This window comes from Tachysurus vachellii, chromosome 4 (genome assembly GCF_030014155.1).
Source record: "Tachysurus vachellii isolate PV-2020 chromosome 4, HZAU_Pvac_v1, whole genome shotgun sequence".
Taxonomy (NCBI): Eukaryota; Metazoa; Chordata; class Actinopteri; order Siluriformes; family Bagridae; genus Tachysurus; species Tachysurus vachellii.
Genome location: NC_083463.1, coordinates 127,501 through 140,000, shown reverse-complemented (window position 1 = coordinate 140,000; position 12,500 = coordinate 127,501). Strand labels below are relative to the sequence as shown.

Below are 12,500 nucleotides of genomic sequence, written 5' to 3'. Positions count from 1 at the left end.
GTCTGAGCCCCGAACACTATCAGGAAGACTATTCCAGAGTTTGGGAGCTAAATAAGAAAACGCTCTACCACCTTTAGTAGACTTAGATATTCTGGGAACTACCAGAAGTCCTGAGTTTTGTGATCTCAGAGAGCGTGAAGGATTGTAACGTGTTAGAAGACTAGTTAGATACATGGGAGCTAAACCATTAAGAGCCTTGTACATAAGTAGCAGCAGTTTGTAATCCTACAAACTGGATTCTAAACTTAACAGGTAGCCAGTGTAGAGATGATAAAATTTGGGTTATATGGTCATACTTTCTTGTCCTAGTGAGAACTCTGGCAGCTGCATTTTGGACTAACTGTAGCCTATTTATTAATAAGCGCCATGCAAATAAAACTAAATTAAATTGAAATGGGTCAAATCCACTGGTACACATTTTATAGTGAACACACACACACTAAACAATGTATATTAAACAGATTATTTATTTTCTCGATTGTGATCACTTTGTATAATTGTGTGTGTGTTTGTGTGCAGATTGTTCGTCAGGACCGCACCATGGAGCAGATTGTGTTTCCAGTCCCTCATATCTGTTCGTTCCTGACGAATGAGTCAAAGTTACGTGTGTATTACAGCACAGAGAGAGATGAGCAGGGCAGCAAAATCAATGACTTCTTCCTCAGAGCAGACGACCTGTACAGTGAGATGAGGTGGCAGAAAAAACTTAGAGGTATTATCCCTCTGTGTGTGTGTGTGTGTGTGTGTGTGTGTGTGTGTTTGAACATTCAGCATGTCTGTTAACAGACTGTACTGGACCAGAACATGACCTAGAGCAGTACCCCCTGTCCAGACGCATGGGTGGTTAGAGGGTTCAGTAAATCAGTAACAAAGTGTGTTTGTGTGTGTGTGTGTGTGTGTGTGTGTGTGTGTGTGTTTCAGCCCAACCAGTGTTGTACTGGTGCAGTAGAAACATGTCATTCTGGAGTAATGTGTCATTTAACCTGGCTGTGCTGATTAACGTGCTTGTGGCATTTTTCTATCCACTGGAGAGTGTGAGTGATAGTGAGTACAGCAGCACACCTTCATCATCATCATCATCATCATCATCATCATCATCATCATCATTATTATTATCATATTAATTAACATCATCATATTAATCATCAGCATTTCTTATACCAGGAGAGAAAACAGTAGCAGGAATCATGTATATGTAAATGTTCTGTCTCGTGTGTGTGTTTGTGTGTTTGTTTGTGTGTTTGTTTGTGTGTGTGTTTGTGTGTGTTTGTGTGTGTGTATGTCTTCCAGGTCACTTGGAGCCATCAGTGTCACTGTTACTGTGGGTGGGTGTGTTGGGCTCATTGGTGTTTGTGTTACTGTGGCCCAGTCCGAACGCAGTGAGGGTGTTGGTTATCTCCTCTGTCTTACGCATTGGGTTCTCCTTAGGCCTGCATCACATGCTTTCTCTGCTTGGAGCCTTTAACGTATGTGCACACACAACTCCATCTAACACCTTCTGACCAGACAGGAACCAACAGAAATCATAAGAATATTAATGTTAAACATAACAGTAATGACAAAATTCATGCTGTGACAAAATGAAACTGATTATTGACATCATTTACATAATACTGTGAATACAAATTAACACACTGTAACACACTCTGACACATTATAACACACTGACATACTGTAACACACTCAGACTCATTGTAACACACACTGACACATTATAACACACCGACACACTGTAACACACTGACACATTATAACACACTGACACACTGTAACACACTCAGACTCATTGTAACACACACTGACACATTATAACACACTGACACACTAACACACTCTGACACATTATAACACACTGACACACTGTAACACACTTAGACTCTTTGTAACACACACTGACACATTATAACACACTGACACACTGTAACACACTCAGACTCATTGTAACACACACTGACACATTATAACACACTGACATACTGTAACACACTCAGACTCATTGTAACACACACTGACACATTATAACACACACTGACACCCTATAACACACTGACACACTGTAACACACTCAGACTCATTGTAACACACACTGACACATTATAACACACACTGACATACTGTAACACACTCAGACTCATTGTAACACACACTGACACATTATAACACACACTGACACATTATAACACACTGACACACTGTAACACACTCTGACACATTATAACACACTCTGACACATTATAACACACACTGACATACTGTAACACACTCAGACTCATTGTAACACACACTGACACATTATAACACACTGACACACTGTAACACACTCTGACACATTATAAAACTGACACATTATAACACACCGTAACACACTCAGAATCATTATAACACACTCTGACACGATATAACACACTGACACACTGTAACACACTCAGACTCATTGTAACACACTGACACATTATAACACACTGACACACTGTAACACACTTAGACTCATTGTAACACACTCTGACACATTATAACACACACTGACACATTATAACACACTGTAACTGTAACACACTCAGACTCACTGTAACACACTCTGACACATTAGAACACACTGTAACACACTCAGACTCATTGTAACACACACTGACACATTATAACACACTGACACACTATAACACACTGTAACACACTCAGACTCATTGTAACACACTCTGACACATTAGAACACACTGTAACACACTCAGACTCATTGTAACACACACTGACACATTATAACACACTTACACACTGTAACACACTCAGACTGATTGTAACACACACTGACACATTATAACAAACTGACATACTGTAACACACTCAGACTTATTGTAACACACACTGACACATTATAACACACTGACACACTGTAACACACTCTGACACATTATAACACACTGACACACTGTAACACACACTGACACATTATAACACACACTGACACATTATAACACACTGACACACTGTAACACACTCTGACACATTATAACACACTGACACACTGTAACACACACTGACACATTATAACACACACTGACACATTATAACATACTGACACACTGTAACACTGTACATTGGGTGTCTCCTGCAGTTTTTATATAATGTCTGTTGTGTATTTTCAGGTCTGTAATAAGATTGTGTTCCTGCTCAGTTTTGTGGGTAACAGAGGGACATTTACTCGTGGTTACAGAGCAATGGTGATGGACAGAGAGTTCCTTTTTCACTTGCTTTATCTTCTCATCTGCACACTGGGCCTCTGTGGTCATGTCTTCTTCTACAGCTTACTGGTGACTTTTCAGTAACATTTAACTTTTTAAATCTGTAACATTAAAATGTATAAAACTTAGACAGTGAGCTTGTGTACTAGTGAGTAACACTGAGTCACTGACCTGTGTATTGTCTCTTTTTTGTGTGTGTTGTGTGTTGTAGTTGTTTGACCTGGTAAACAGAGAGGAAACGTTGCTGAATGTGATTAAAAGTGTAACAAGGAATGGGCGCTCCATCGTCCTAACTGCTGTCCTGGGACTCATCCTGGTTTATCTCTTCTCCATCGTGGGCTACATCTTCTTTAAAGATGATTTTATACTGGAGGTGGATAATATCTCGAACTCCACTCTCGGTAAACTGCACACACACATACACAGAAATAGAGCTAGTCAAACTTCAACCTGTAAATCTCAAAATGGTGTGTGTGTGTGTTTGTGTGTGTGTTTGTGTGTGTGTTTGTGTGTGTAGAAGATGGGGTGAATCAGGTGAGCAGTTTCCTTTCTGAGGGTTCGTGTGTGTTGGAGAACGGCTCATGTTTGTCTGTGGGAAAAGAAGAAGGTAGAAATCATTTCAGTTGATTTTCTGACTAAATAGCAGTAAAATGACTAATTATTAACTTATTAAAGTTGCAGTTTTCTGAGATATCAGTTTCACCTCAAGCTGAAAGTCAGAGACATTATGTGTTCCAGGAGACACATTAAACCACTGAACCCTGATTTTGCCAAGTATTGCAGCTTTGTGTGTGTGTGTGTGTGTGTGTGTAGCGGATTTTGAGAGAGCATGTGATTCTCTGTGGATGTGTATGATCACTGTCCTGAGTCACGGTCTGAGGAGTGGTGGAGGAGTCGGAGACGTCCTGCGCAAACCTTCTAAAGAGGTATCGCACACACACACACACACACACACACACACACACACACACACACACACACACACACACACACAAAATGTAGCACATTAAGCTTACTTTTTTCTTTGTGCTGCTATAATAGTGTGTTATTACACACACATACACATACACACATACACACACATAAACACACACACACATACACACACACACACACACATACACACACACACACACAAAATGTAGCACATTAAGCTTACTTTTTATATAATAGTGTGTGTGTGTGTGTGTGTGTGTGTGTGTGTGTGTGTGTGTGTGTGTGTGTGTGTGTGTGTGTTTCAGGAGCCTCTGTTTGCTGCGAGAGTGATTTATGACCTATTGTTCTTCTTCCTGGTCATCATCATTGTGTTGAACCTGATCTTTGGTGTCATTATTGACACGTTTGCTGACCTAAGGAGTGAGAAACAGAGAAAAGAAGAAGTGCTGAAGACCACCTGCTTTATATGTGGCAAGTACACACACACACACACACACACACACACACACACACACACACACCCTGAGTGGTTTATAGAAATCTTACACCACTAGAGATTTCTACATTCTGTAGAACTTTCACTGCTTGTAAGAGCATAACCCTACATACAGTAGGACAGCCATAATGACTAACATATTAACATATGAGTTAAATCTGGTTACGTATTTGTTTATATATAGAGGCACAAACTGTTGTAATTCCTACACCGTTCACCTGATTTGGATGTAAATGCCCTCAAATTAAAGCTGACAGTCTGCAGTTAAAGCACAACTTGTTCACTTCATTTCAAATCCATTGTGGTGGTGTATAGAGCCAAAAATGTTAGAATTGTGTTGATGTCCCAATATTTATGGACCTGACTGTATATACATTGTTGCTTGAAAGTTTGTGAACCCTTTAGAAATTTCTGTTTTTCTACATAAATCTGACCCAAAACATCATCAGATTTTAACTCAAGTCCTAAAATCAATGTGAACACAATCAAACAGATCAGACAAATATATTATACTTGGTCATTTTTTTATTCAGGAAAATGTTCCAATATTATATATATGTGAGAGGCAAAAGTATGTGAACCTCTAGGATTAGTATTTAATTTCAAGGTCAAATTCGTGTCCAAGTGATTTCAGTCAATCAGACGACAATCTGGTCCCCATGAGGGTCCTATGGAGATATATTAAAGTCTGATTTATGAAAGAACATTTCTGTCCATGAAGTTTGCTAAAGATCATGTGACAAGACAGAGGACTATTGGAGAAATAATTTCTGAAGGAATGAAACCAAAATAAAACTTTTTGTTTTAAAATGAGAAGTGTTATATTTCAAGAAAGGAAAATACTGAATTCCAGCATAAGAACCTTATATCGAATGTGAAAATGTCACGAGTGTAGAATGAAGAGGCAGAGGATCCAAATGCTGGTGTAAATTTTATTCAACAAAAGAAACAAAGCAATCCTGGGCAAGGCAATGACCAAACAAGACGAGAAACACAATCACTAACAGGGTTAAATACACACAGGGAACCAATGACAAACCAGAACAAGAACACATGACTAAGAACAACCAATGAAAAAGAATGACACATGACTGCATATACAATAACAAATAACAAAGTATTTAAACATGTGCAATAACAGATATTTTGAAAAACGTGCAATATGTCTGTTAGCATAAATACTTCTTTCTATTTATACAGTGTGTTGTGTATATACTGTATATTATATTGTCTTTTATTTTTATATATTTGCATTTCTTTCTCTTTGCTGCTGTAACAGAGAAATCTTCCCATTTTGGGACAAATAAAGGTCTATCTTATCTTATCTTATCTTATCTTATAACCAATAAGAACAAGACACATACACAAGGCAGGAGGACATGGGACAAGGAAAGCAAGACACAAACAATACAAGAGAGGGCACAAAATAAAAGACATAAAATACAGAACACAAGACAAAACACAAAACATATGTTACAGAAACATGCTGGTGGTAGTGTCATGCTGTGGGTCTGTATTGCTGCATCTGGACCAGGAGCTTACCATCATTGATGGACCAATGAATTCAGATTATACCAGTGATCTCTAAATGAAAATATCAGAACATCTGTACATGAACTGAATCTTGAGAGAAAATGGTCATACACCAAGACAACGATCACAAGCAACAGAAATGTTGTAGAAGGACCTGAAGCAGTCAGTTCATGTGAGGACACCCAGTAAAACCCCAGTGTTAAGCTCTGTACTGAGGAATGGAATAAAATTCTTCTAATCTGTTGTACAGAACTGATCAAAATTTACTGGACACTTTAATTACAGTTATTAATGCACAAGGAGTCACAACAGATAGTAAAATTAAAGGATCACATACTTTTGCCAGTCACATATCTGTAATGTTGGATCATTTTTCTCAATAATTAAATGAAGAAGTATAAAATTGTTGGCTCATTTCTCTGATTGTGTGTTTACTTTTGGGACTTGTACGAAAGTCTGATGATGTTTTGGGTCGTATTTATGTAGAAGTATAAGAATTTCTAAAGGGTTCACAAACTTTTAAGCAACACTGTATATATTTTGTGTGTGTCTGTGTAGGGTTGGAGAGAGACAAGTTTGACAACAAGACAGTAACATTTGAAGAACACATCAAAGAGGAACACAATCTTTGGCACTACCTGTACTTCATTGTGCTGGTGCGAGTAAAAGACTCCACAGAGTACACGGGTCCAGAGAGCTACGTCGCTCAAATGATCAAGGTGAGACGAGTCTTTTATCAGGACTGGTGTTATCATGCTGGAGTATGGATCAAATTTGTGATCACTAGTAAGACACCAAGAAGGTGACACAGTGAGGACTTCCTAGGTCATAAAGCGTCCCACCAGTCCACAGTCTGTAAACCTGAGCGACTTGTGATGGTGGTAAGGAGACAACATCCAGACATCCCAGTTCACCAAACACTCTATAACCATGAACCCTCCAGATCTGCTCCTTTACCTAAGAAAAGCTATTCATAAAAATCTAAACTAAACAAATGTGTTTTTAACCTGGACTTAAACACTGAGACTGTGTCTGAGTCCTGAACACTAATTGGAAGTCTGTTCCATAACTGTGGGGCTCTGTGAGAAAAAGCTCTGCCCCCTGCTGGAGACTTTTGTACTTGAGATACTACAAAATAGCCTGCACCTTTTGATTGAAGTAGGCGTGATGGATCAAAAATTATATCCCTGATCAGAGACCAGTAACAGGTCATTTACCACTTTAACCAGCACTGTCTCTGTGATGAGGCCTAAATCCTGACTGATACACTTTCTCACTCTCTCACTCAATCACTCTCTCTCACTCATCTTCTACCACTTATCCGAAGTACCTCGGGGAGCCTGTGCCTATCTCAGGCGTCATCGGGCATCAAGGCAGGATACACCCTGTACGGAGTGCCAACCCATCACAGGGCACACACACACACTCTCATTCACTCACACAATCACACACTACGGACAATTTTCCAGAGATGCCAATCAACCTACCATGCATGTCTTTGGACCGGGGGAGGAAACCGGAGTACCCGGAGGAAACCCCCGAGGCACGGGGAGAACATGCAAACTCCACACACACAAGGTGGAGGCGGGAATCGAACCCCCAACCCTGGAGGTGTGAGGCGAACGTGTTAACCACTAAGCCACCGTGACCCCCTGACTGATACATTTCATGAATATTACTCCTATGTAGGTCTGAACATAACTGCTGAGCTACAACCTTTTCTAAGATCTTGGCGATAAAGGAGAGGTTTGATATTGGCCTGTAGTTGGACATCTGACAGGGTTCTGTGGTTTGCTTGTGTACTATCATGAGTATGTGATTTTGATAGAGACACTTTAGTTAGTTTCTGTTAGTTGCTTTATACGCGAGTCTGCTGAATGCTGTAAACATGTTTGTATATTTTTATATTTTATTTCAGAAGCTTAACCTTAGCACGATGAACCAAACTAAAACCATCTAGCCACCGAAATGAGAAAATAAGGGCAATATAATTGTGTTCTGTTTTCTTCTTTCCATTTATCTCTCTCTCTGAGACAGGAACACAATTTGGACTGGTTTCCCCGTATGAGAGCCATGTCTCTGGTGAGCAGTGACTCAGAGGGAGAACAGAATGAACTTCGCTCCCTGCAGGACAAACTGGAGTCCACCATGAGACTCGTCACCAATCTGACCAATCAGCTGTCAGAGCTCAAAGAGCAGGTCTGTGTTCCACTCCGATTACACACACACACACACACACACACACACACACACACACACACATACACACATATATATATATATACACACATACACTTATACAGTATCAGTTGAGAGTTTGTGAACCGTTAGACATTTGTAAACACTTGATTCAAGAAAAAGAAACGAGATTTTCACACAAGTCCCAAAAGCAGGCAAAGTCAACACAATCAAACAGATCAGACAAACATATTATACTTGCTAATTTTTTTATTCAGGAAAATATCTGTTAAAAGCAAAACTATGCAAACATTTCAGTTTTCAATTTCAGTTTATTTGTATATTGCTTTCAACAATTTCCATTGTCTCAAAGCAGCTTTACAGAATTAAAGAAACAGAAGAGAGAAAATAAGGAATTAATAATAATAATAATAATAATAATAATAATAATAGGGGGGCACGGTGTCTTAGTGGTTAGCACGTTCGCCTCACACCTCCAGGGTCGGGGTTCGATTCCCGCCTCCACCTTGTGTGTGTGGAGTTTGCATGTTCTCCCCGTGCCTCGGGGGTTTCCTCCGGGTACTCCGGTTTCCTCCCCCGGTCCAAAGACATGCATGGTAGGTTGATTGGCATCTCTGGAAAATTGTCCGTAGTGTGTGATTGTGTGAGTGAATGAGTGTGTGTGTGTGCCCTGTGATGGGTTGGCACTCCGTCCAGGGTGTATCCTGCCTTGATGCCCGATGACACCTGAGATAGGCACAGGCTCCCCGTGACCCGAGGTAGTTCGGATAAGCGGTAGAAGATGAATGAATGAATAATAATAATAATAATAATAATAATAATAATAATAATAATAATAATAAGATGAAGAAAAATAAATAAATGAATACATACAATTAAATTTTAAAACTAATGAGCAAGCCAGAGGTGACAGTGATGATGAAAAACTCCCTGAGATGATAAGAGGAAGAAACCTTGAGAGGAACCAGACTCAGAAATGAACCTCATCCTCAGACACTCTACAGTAAATAGTGTAAATGCAAATAATGTCCTTTCTACAACAGTTTAGAGGTTTACAAAATTAGTATTTAATTTCAAGGTCAAATTCGAGTCCATCTGATTTCAGTCAATGAGACGACAATCAGGTCTCCATGAGGGTGGTGTTTTATTTAAAGGACAGAGATATATTAAAGTCTGATGTTTATGATGTGTGTTTGTGAAAGGGGATCATTGTAAAAACAATAGAGATTTCTGAGGACTTCAGTAAAAGTGTTATTGTTGTTCATTAAGTGTTTGGACTCGTGGTCATATAGATTCTGTAGAAATGGAGGAAATTTAAGACCATTGGTATTCAAATTCAAATGAAATGTTATTAGTCAGACACACACACACACACACACACACACACACACAGGGTACAGACATGCAGTGAAATGCTTTATGCAACAGTCCGGTATATAATAATAAAAAAAGGAATGCAATTTAGGATAAAAAAATAAACCAAAACCAAAAGGAGATAGATAAATAAAAAAAGTATAAACTATATAAAAACTATATAAAATATGAAAATATAATTAGAGAAATAATGTATATACATATACATAAATATACATAAATATACATATACATAAATGTGTGTGATTTTTAAAGATTGCCCTTAAAGTGTCCATGTGCAGTTTGGTGTGTAAATAGTGTATAAAGTGTATAAAGTGGCACTGTGCTGTACAAGTCCAGAGTTAAAGTGTCAGTGCAAAAAGGTGTGCACAAAAACAGTGTAGATGTAGGGAGAGGTCCAGTAATAAATCCTGGGTGTTTCCTGGTTTAAACTCCGAATGGCCTGCAGGAAGAAGCTTCTCCTCGTTCTCTCTGTGTTTGCTTTGAAGGAGCGAAAGTGTTTCCCTGAACACAACAAAGAAAAGAGCCCATTGTTGGGATGCTGAGATCCTTTACAATCTTCCTGGCTCTGGTCCGGCACTGCGTGCTGTAGATGTCCTGCAGGTCAGGGAGCTCGGTGTGGATGGTACGTTCAGCTGAACGCACCACCCTCTGGAGGGCTCGCCTGTCCTGCATGGTGCTGTTCCTGAACCAGGAAGTGATGCTACCCGTCAGGATACTCTCAATGGTGCAGGTGTAGAAAGTCTTTAGCACCTGAGAGGGCAGTCTGAAGTCCCTTAAGCGTCTCAGATGGTACAGACGCTGCCGGGCCTTCTTCACCGGGGTGTTGATGTGACAGGACCAAGACAGGTCCTGTGTGATGTGAACACCTAGGTAACTGTCCACTCTCTCCACTGGGGTCCCGTTGAAGTTTAGCGGTTGGTATGACCGCTCCTGCTTTGTGCTGAAGTCCACTATCAACTCCTTAGTCTTGCTGACGTTCAGGAGAAGATTGTTCTCCTGGCACCATCTCTCCAGGTTTTTAGTCTCCTGTAGGTAGGATGTCTCGTTGTTGCTGGAGATCAGGCCCACCACAACAGGGTCATCAGCAAACTACAGGGTCGTCATATGTGTACATTGAGTACAGCAGGGGGCTCAGAACACAACCCTGTGGGGGCTCCAGTGCTGAGGGTGAGAGTGGATGAGGTGTGTTTGCCCACACGTACGGCTTGTGGTCTGTCTGTCAGGAAGTTGGAGATCCATTGACACAGCGGCAGGCTGAGTCCCAGGACCTCCAACTTAGAGGTGAGCGTGAAGGGAATTATGGTGTTAAACACTGAACTGTAGTCCATAAACAGCATTTTTGCATAATTCCCTTTTCTATAGTCCATCGTGGTGTGGAGAAGATGAGCAATGGCATCCTCTGTAGAGCGGTTCAGTATGCGAACTGTAGTGGATCCAGTGTGTCTGGTAGTGATGCAGTGATGAAGTCTCTGACAAGTCTCTCGAAGCACTTCATCACTACTGAGGTCAGAGCTACGGGGCAATAGTCGTTGAGGCAGGTGGGCTGGGGTTTCTTTGGGACAGGAACAATGGTGGGCTGTTTAAAGCATGCGGGGACAACAGACTGTTCCAGCGAGAGGTTGAATATCTCAGTGAACACCGGTGCTAGCTGGTCAGCGCAGGCTTTCAGAACCCGACCTGTGATGCCATCTGGTCCTGCTGCCTTCCTGGTATTCACTCTCTTGAATGCCCTCCTCACGTCATGCTCTGAGATGGTGAACGTGTTTACCTCTCCAGCTCTCTCATCGTGCATGCTGTTTGTGCCGCTAGCATCGTTAGCGTGGTTAGCTGCAGCCTCGAAGCGGCGCCCAGGGAGCAGTTGGGGGTTCAGTGCCTTGCTCAAGGGCACCTCAGTGGTGGCCGGCCCGAGACTCGAACCCACAGTGGTGGTGTGGAGAACTTAGGCAGGTTGAAGACAAGTCACACAGCTGCATTATGGATCATTTACAGAGGATGAATTGTGTTCATATATAGACCTGATAGAGAGCTGCAGTAGTCCAGTGTTGACATGACAAGAGACTGAACAAGTACCTGAGCAGCCTGTGTGGGGAAAAATGACTGAATCCTTCTGATGTTGTAGAGAAGGAACTAACATGAGTCTGCAGATTCTCTCCACACAGGATGTTTTTGTTTTACTCACCATTCTCTATAAACCTTTGTGAGTAAAAATCCCAGCAGGAGATCAGAAGGTACAGAAATACTCAAACCAGCCCATCTGATGTGAACTTTACCTGCAGCTCTTGACCTGTATCTGCAGGATTGTCTGATTAGATTTCTACATGAATTGAGTACAGGTGTTGTGAACAATGAGTGTATGCATGTGTTAACACTGTGAATGAGTGTGTGTTTACACTGAGTATGTGTGTATCTTATGTGCAGATGACTGAACAAAGAAAGCACAAGCAGCGGATTGGTCTATTGGGAAACCCCGCCCACCTCAATATCAACCCCCAGCAGCCTGCATGAAGGGTGGAGACAGGAAGTAATTTTTGTGTGTGTGTGTGTGTGTGTGTTTGTTTAACCATAATTCTGTTCAGTGTGCTGAACCTCCTCATGAGAGAAAATACATTATTGTAACACTCTAACTTTTAAATCAAGAAAGATTTAAAACTTTTACCCTTTCTGTGTGTGTTGGTATCTTTTACCTGCTTAAAGTGCACAGAAACTGGGGTTCATCACCA

General features: G+C 40.8%; 1 protein-coding gene across 5 annotated transcripts in view; it reads left to right on the top strand.

Annotated features, from left to right (window-relative positions):
* The window catches only part of itpr1a (inositol 1,4,5-trisphosphate receptor, type 1a), a 93,244-nt gene that overhangs the window by 79,375 nt on the left and 1,369 nt on the right, over nt 1–12,500 (top strand). For 4 of the 5 annotated variants that reach the window (XM_060867286.1, XM_060867285.1, XM_060867288.1 and 1 more), the window contains 11 exons: nt 520–712; nt 922–1,044; nt 1,291–1,466; nt 3,144–3,308; nt 3,451–3,640; nt 3,757–3,846; nt 4,053–4,165; nt 4,481–4,646; nt 6,763–6,923; nt 8,242–8,403; nt 12,199–12,500. The exon at nt 12,199–12,500 is cut by the window's right edge and continues 1,369 nt beyond it. In XM_060867286.1, the coding sequence (XP_060723269.1) occupies nt 520–712; nt 922–1,044; nt 1,291–1,466; nt 3,144–3,308; nt 3,451–3,640; nt 3,757–3,846; nt 4,053–4,165; nt 4,481–4,646; nt 6,763–6,923; nt 8,242–8,403; nt 12,199–12,285 (1,626 nt within the window). In that variant the 3' untranslated portion in view covers nt 12,286–12,500. The remainder of the gene's footprint in view (nt 1–519; nt 713–921; nt 1,045–1,290; nt 1,467–3,143; nt 3,309–3,450; nt 3,641–3,756; nt 3,847–4,052; nt 4,166–4,480; nt 4,647–6,762; nt 6,924–8,241; nt 8,404–12,198) is intronic. The other variant, XM_060867289.1, reaches the window with a different exon arrangement.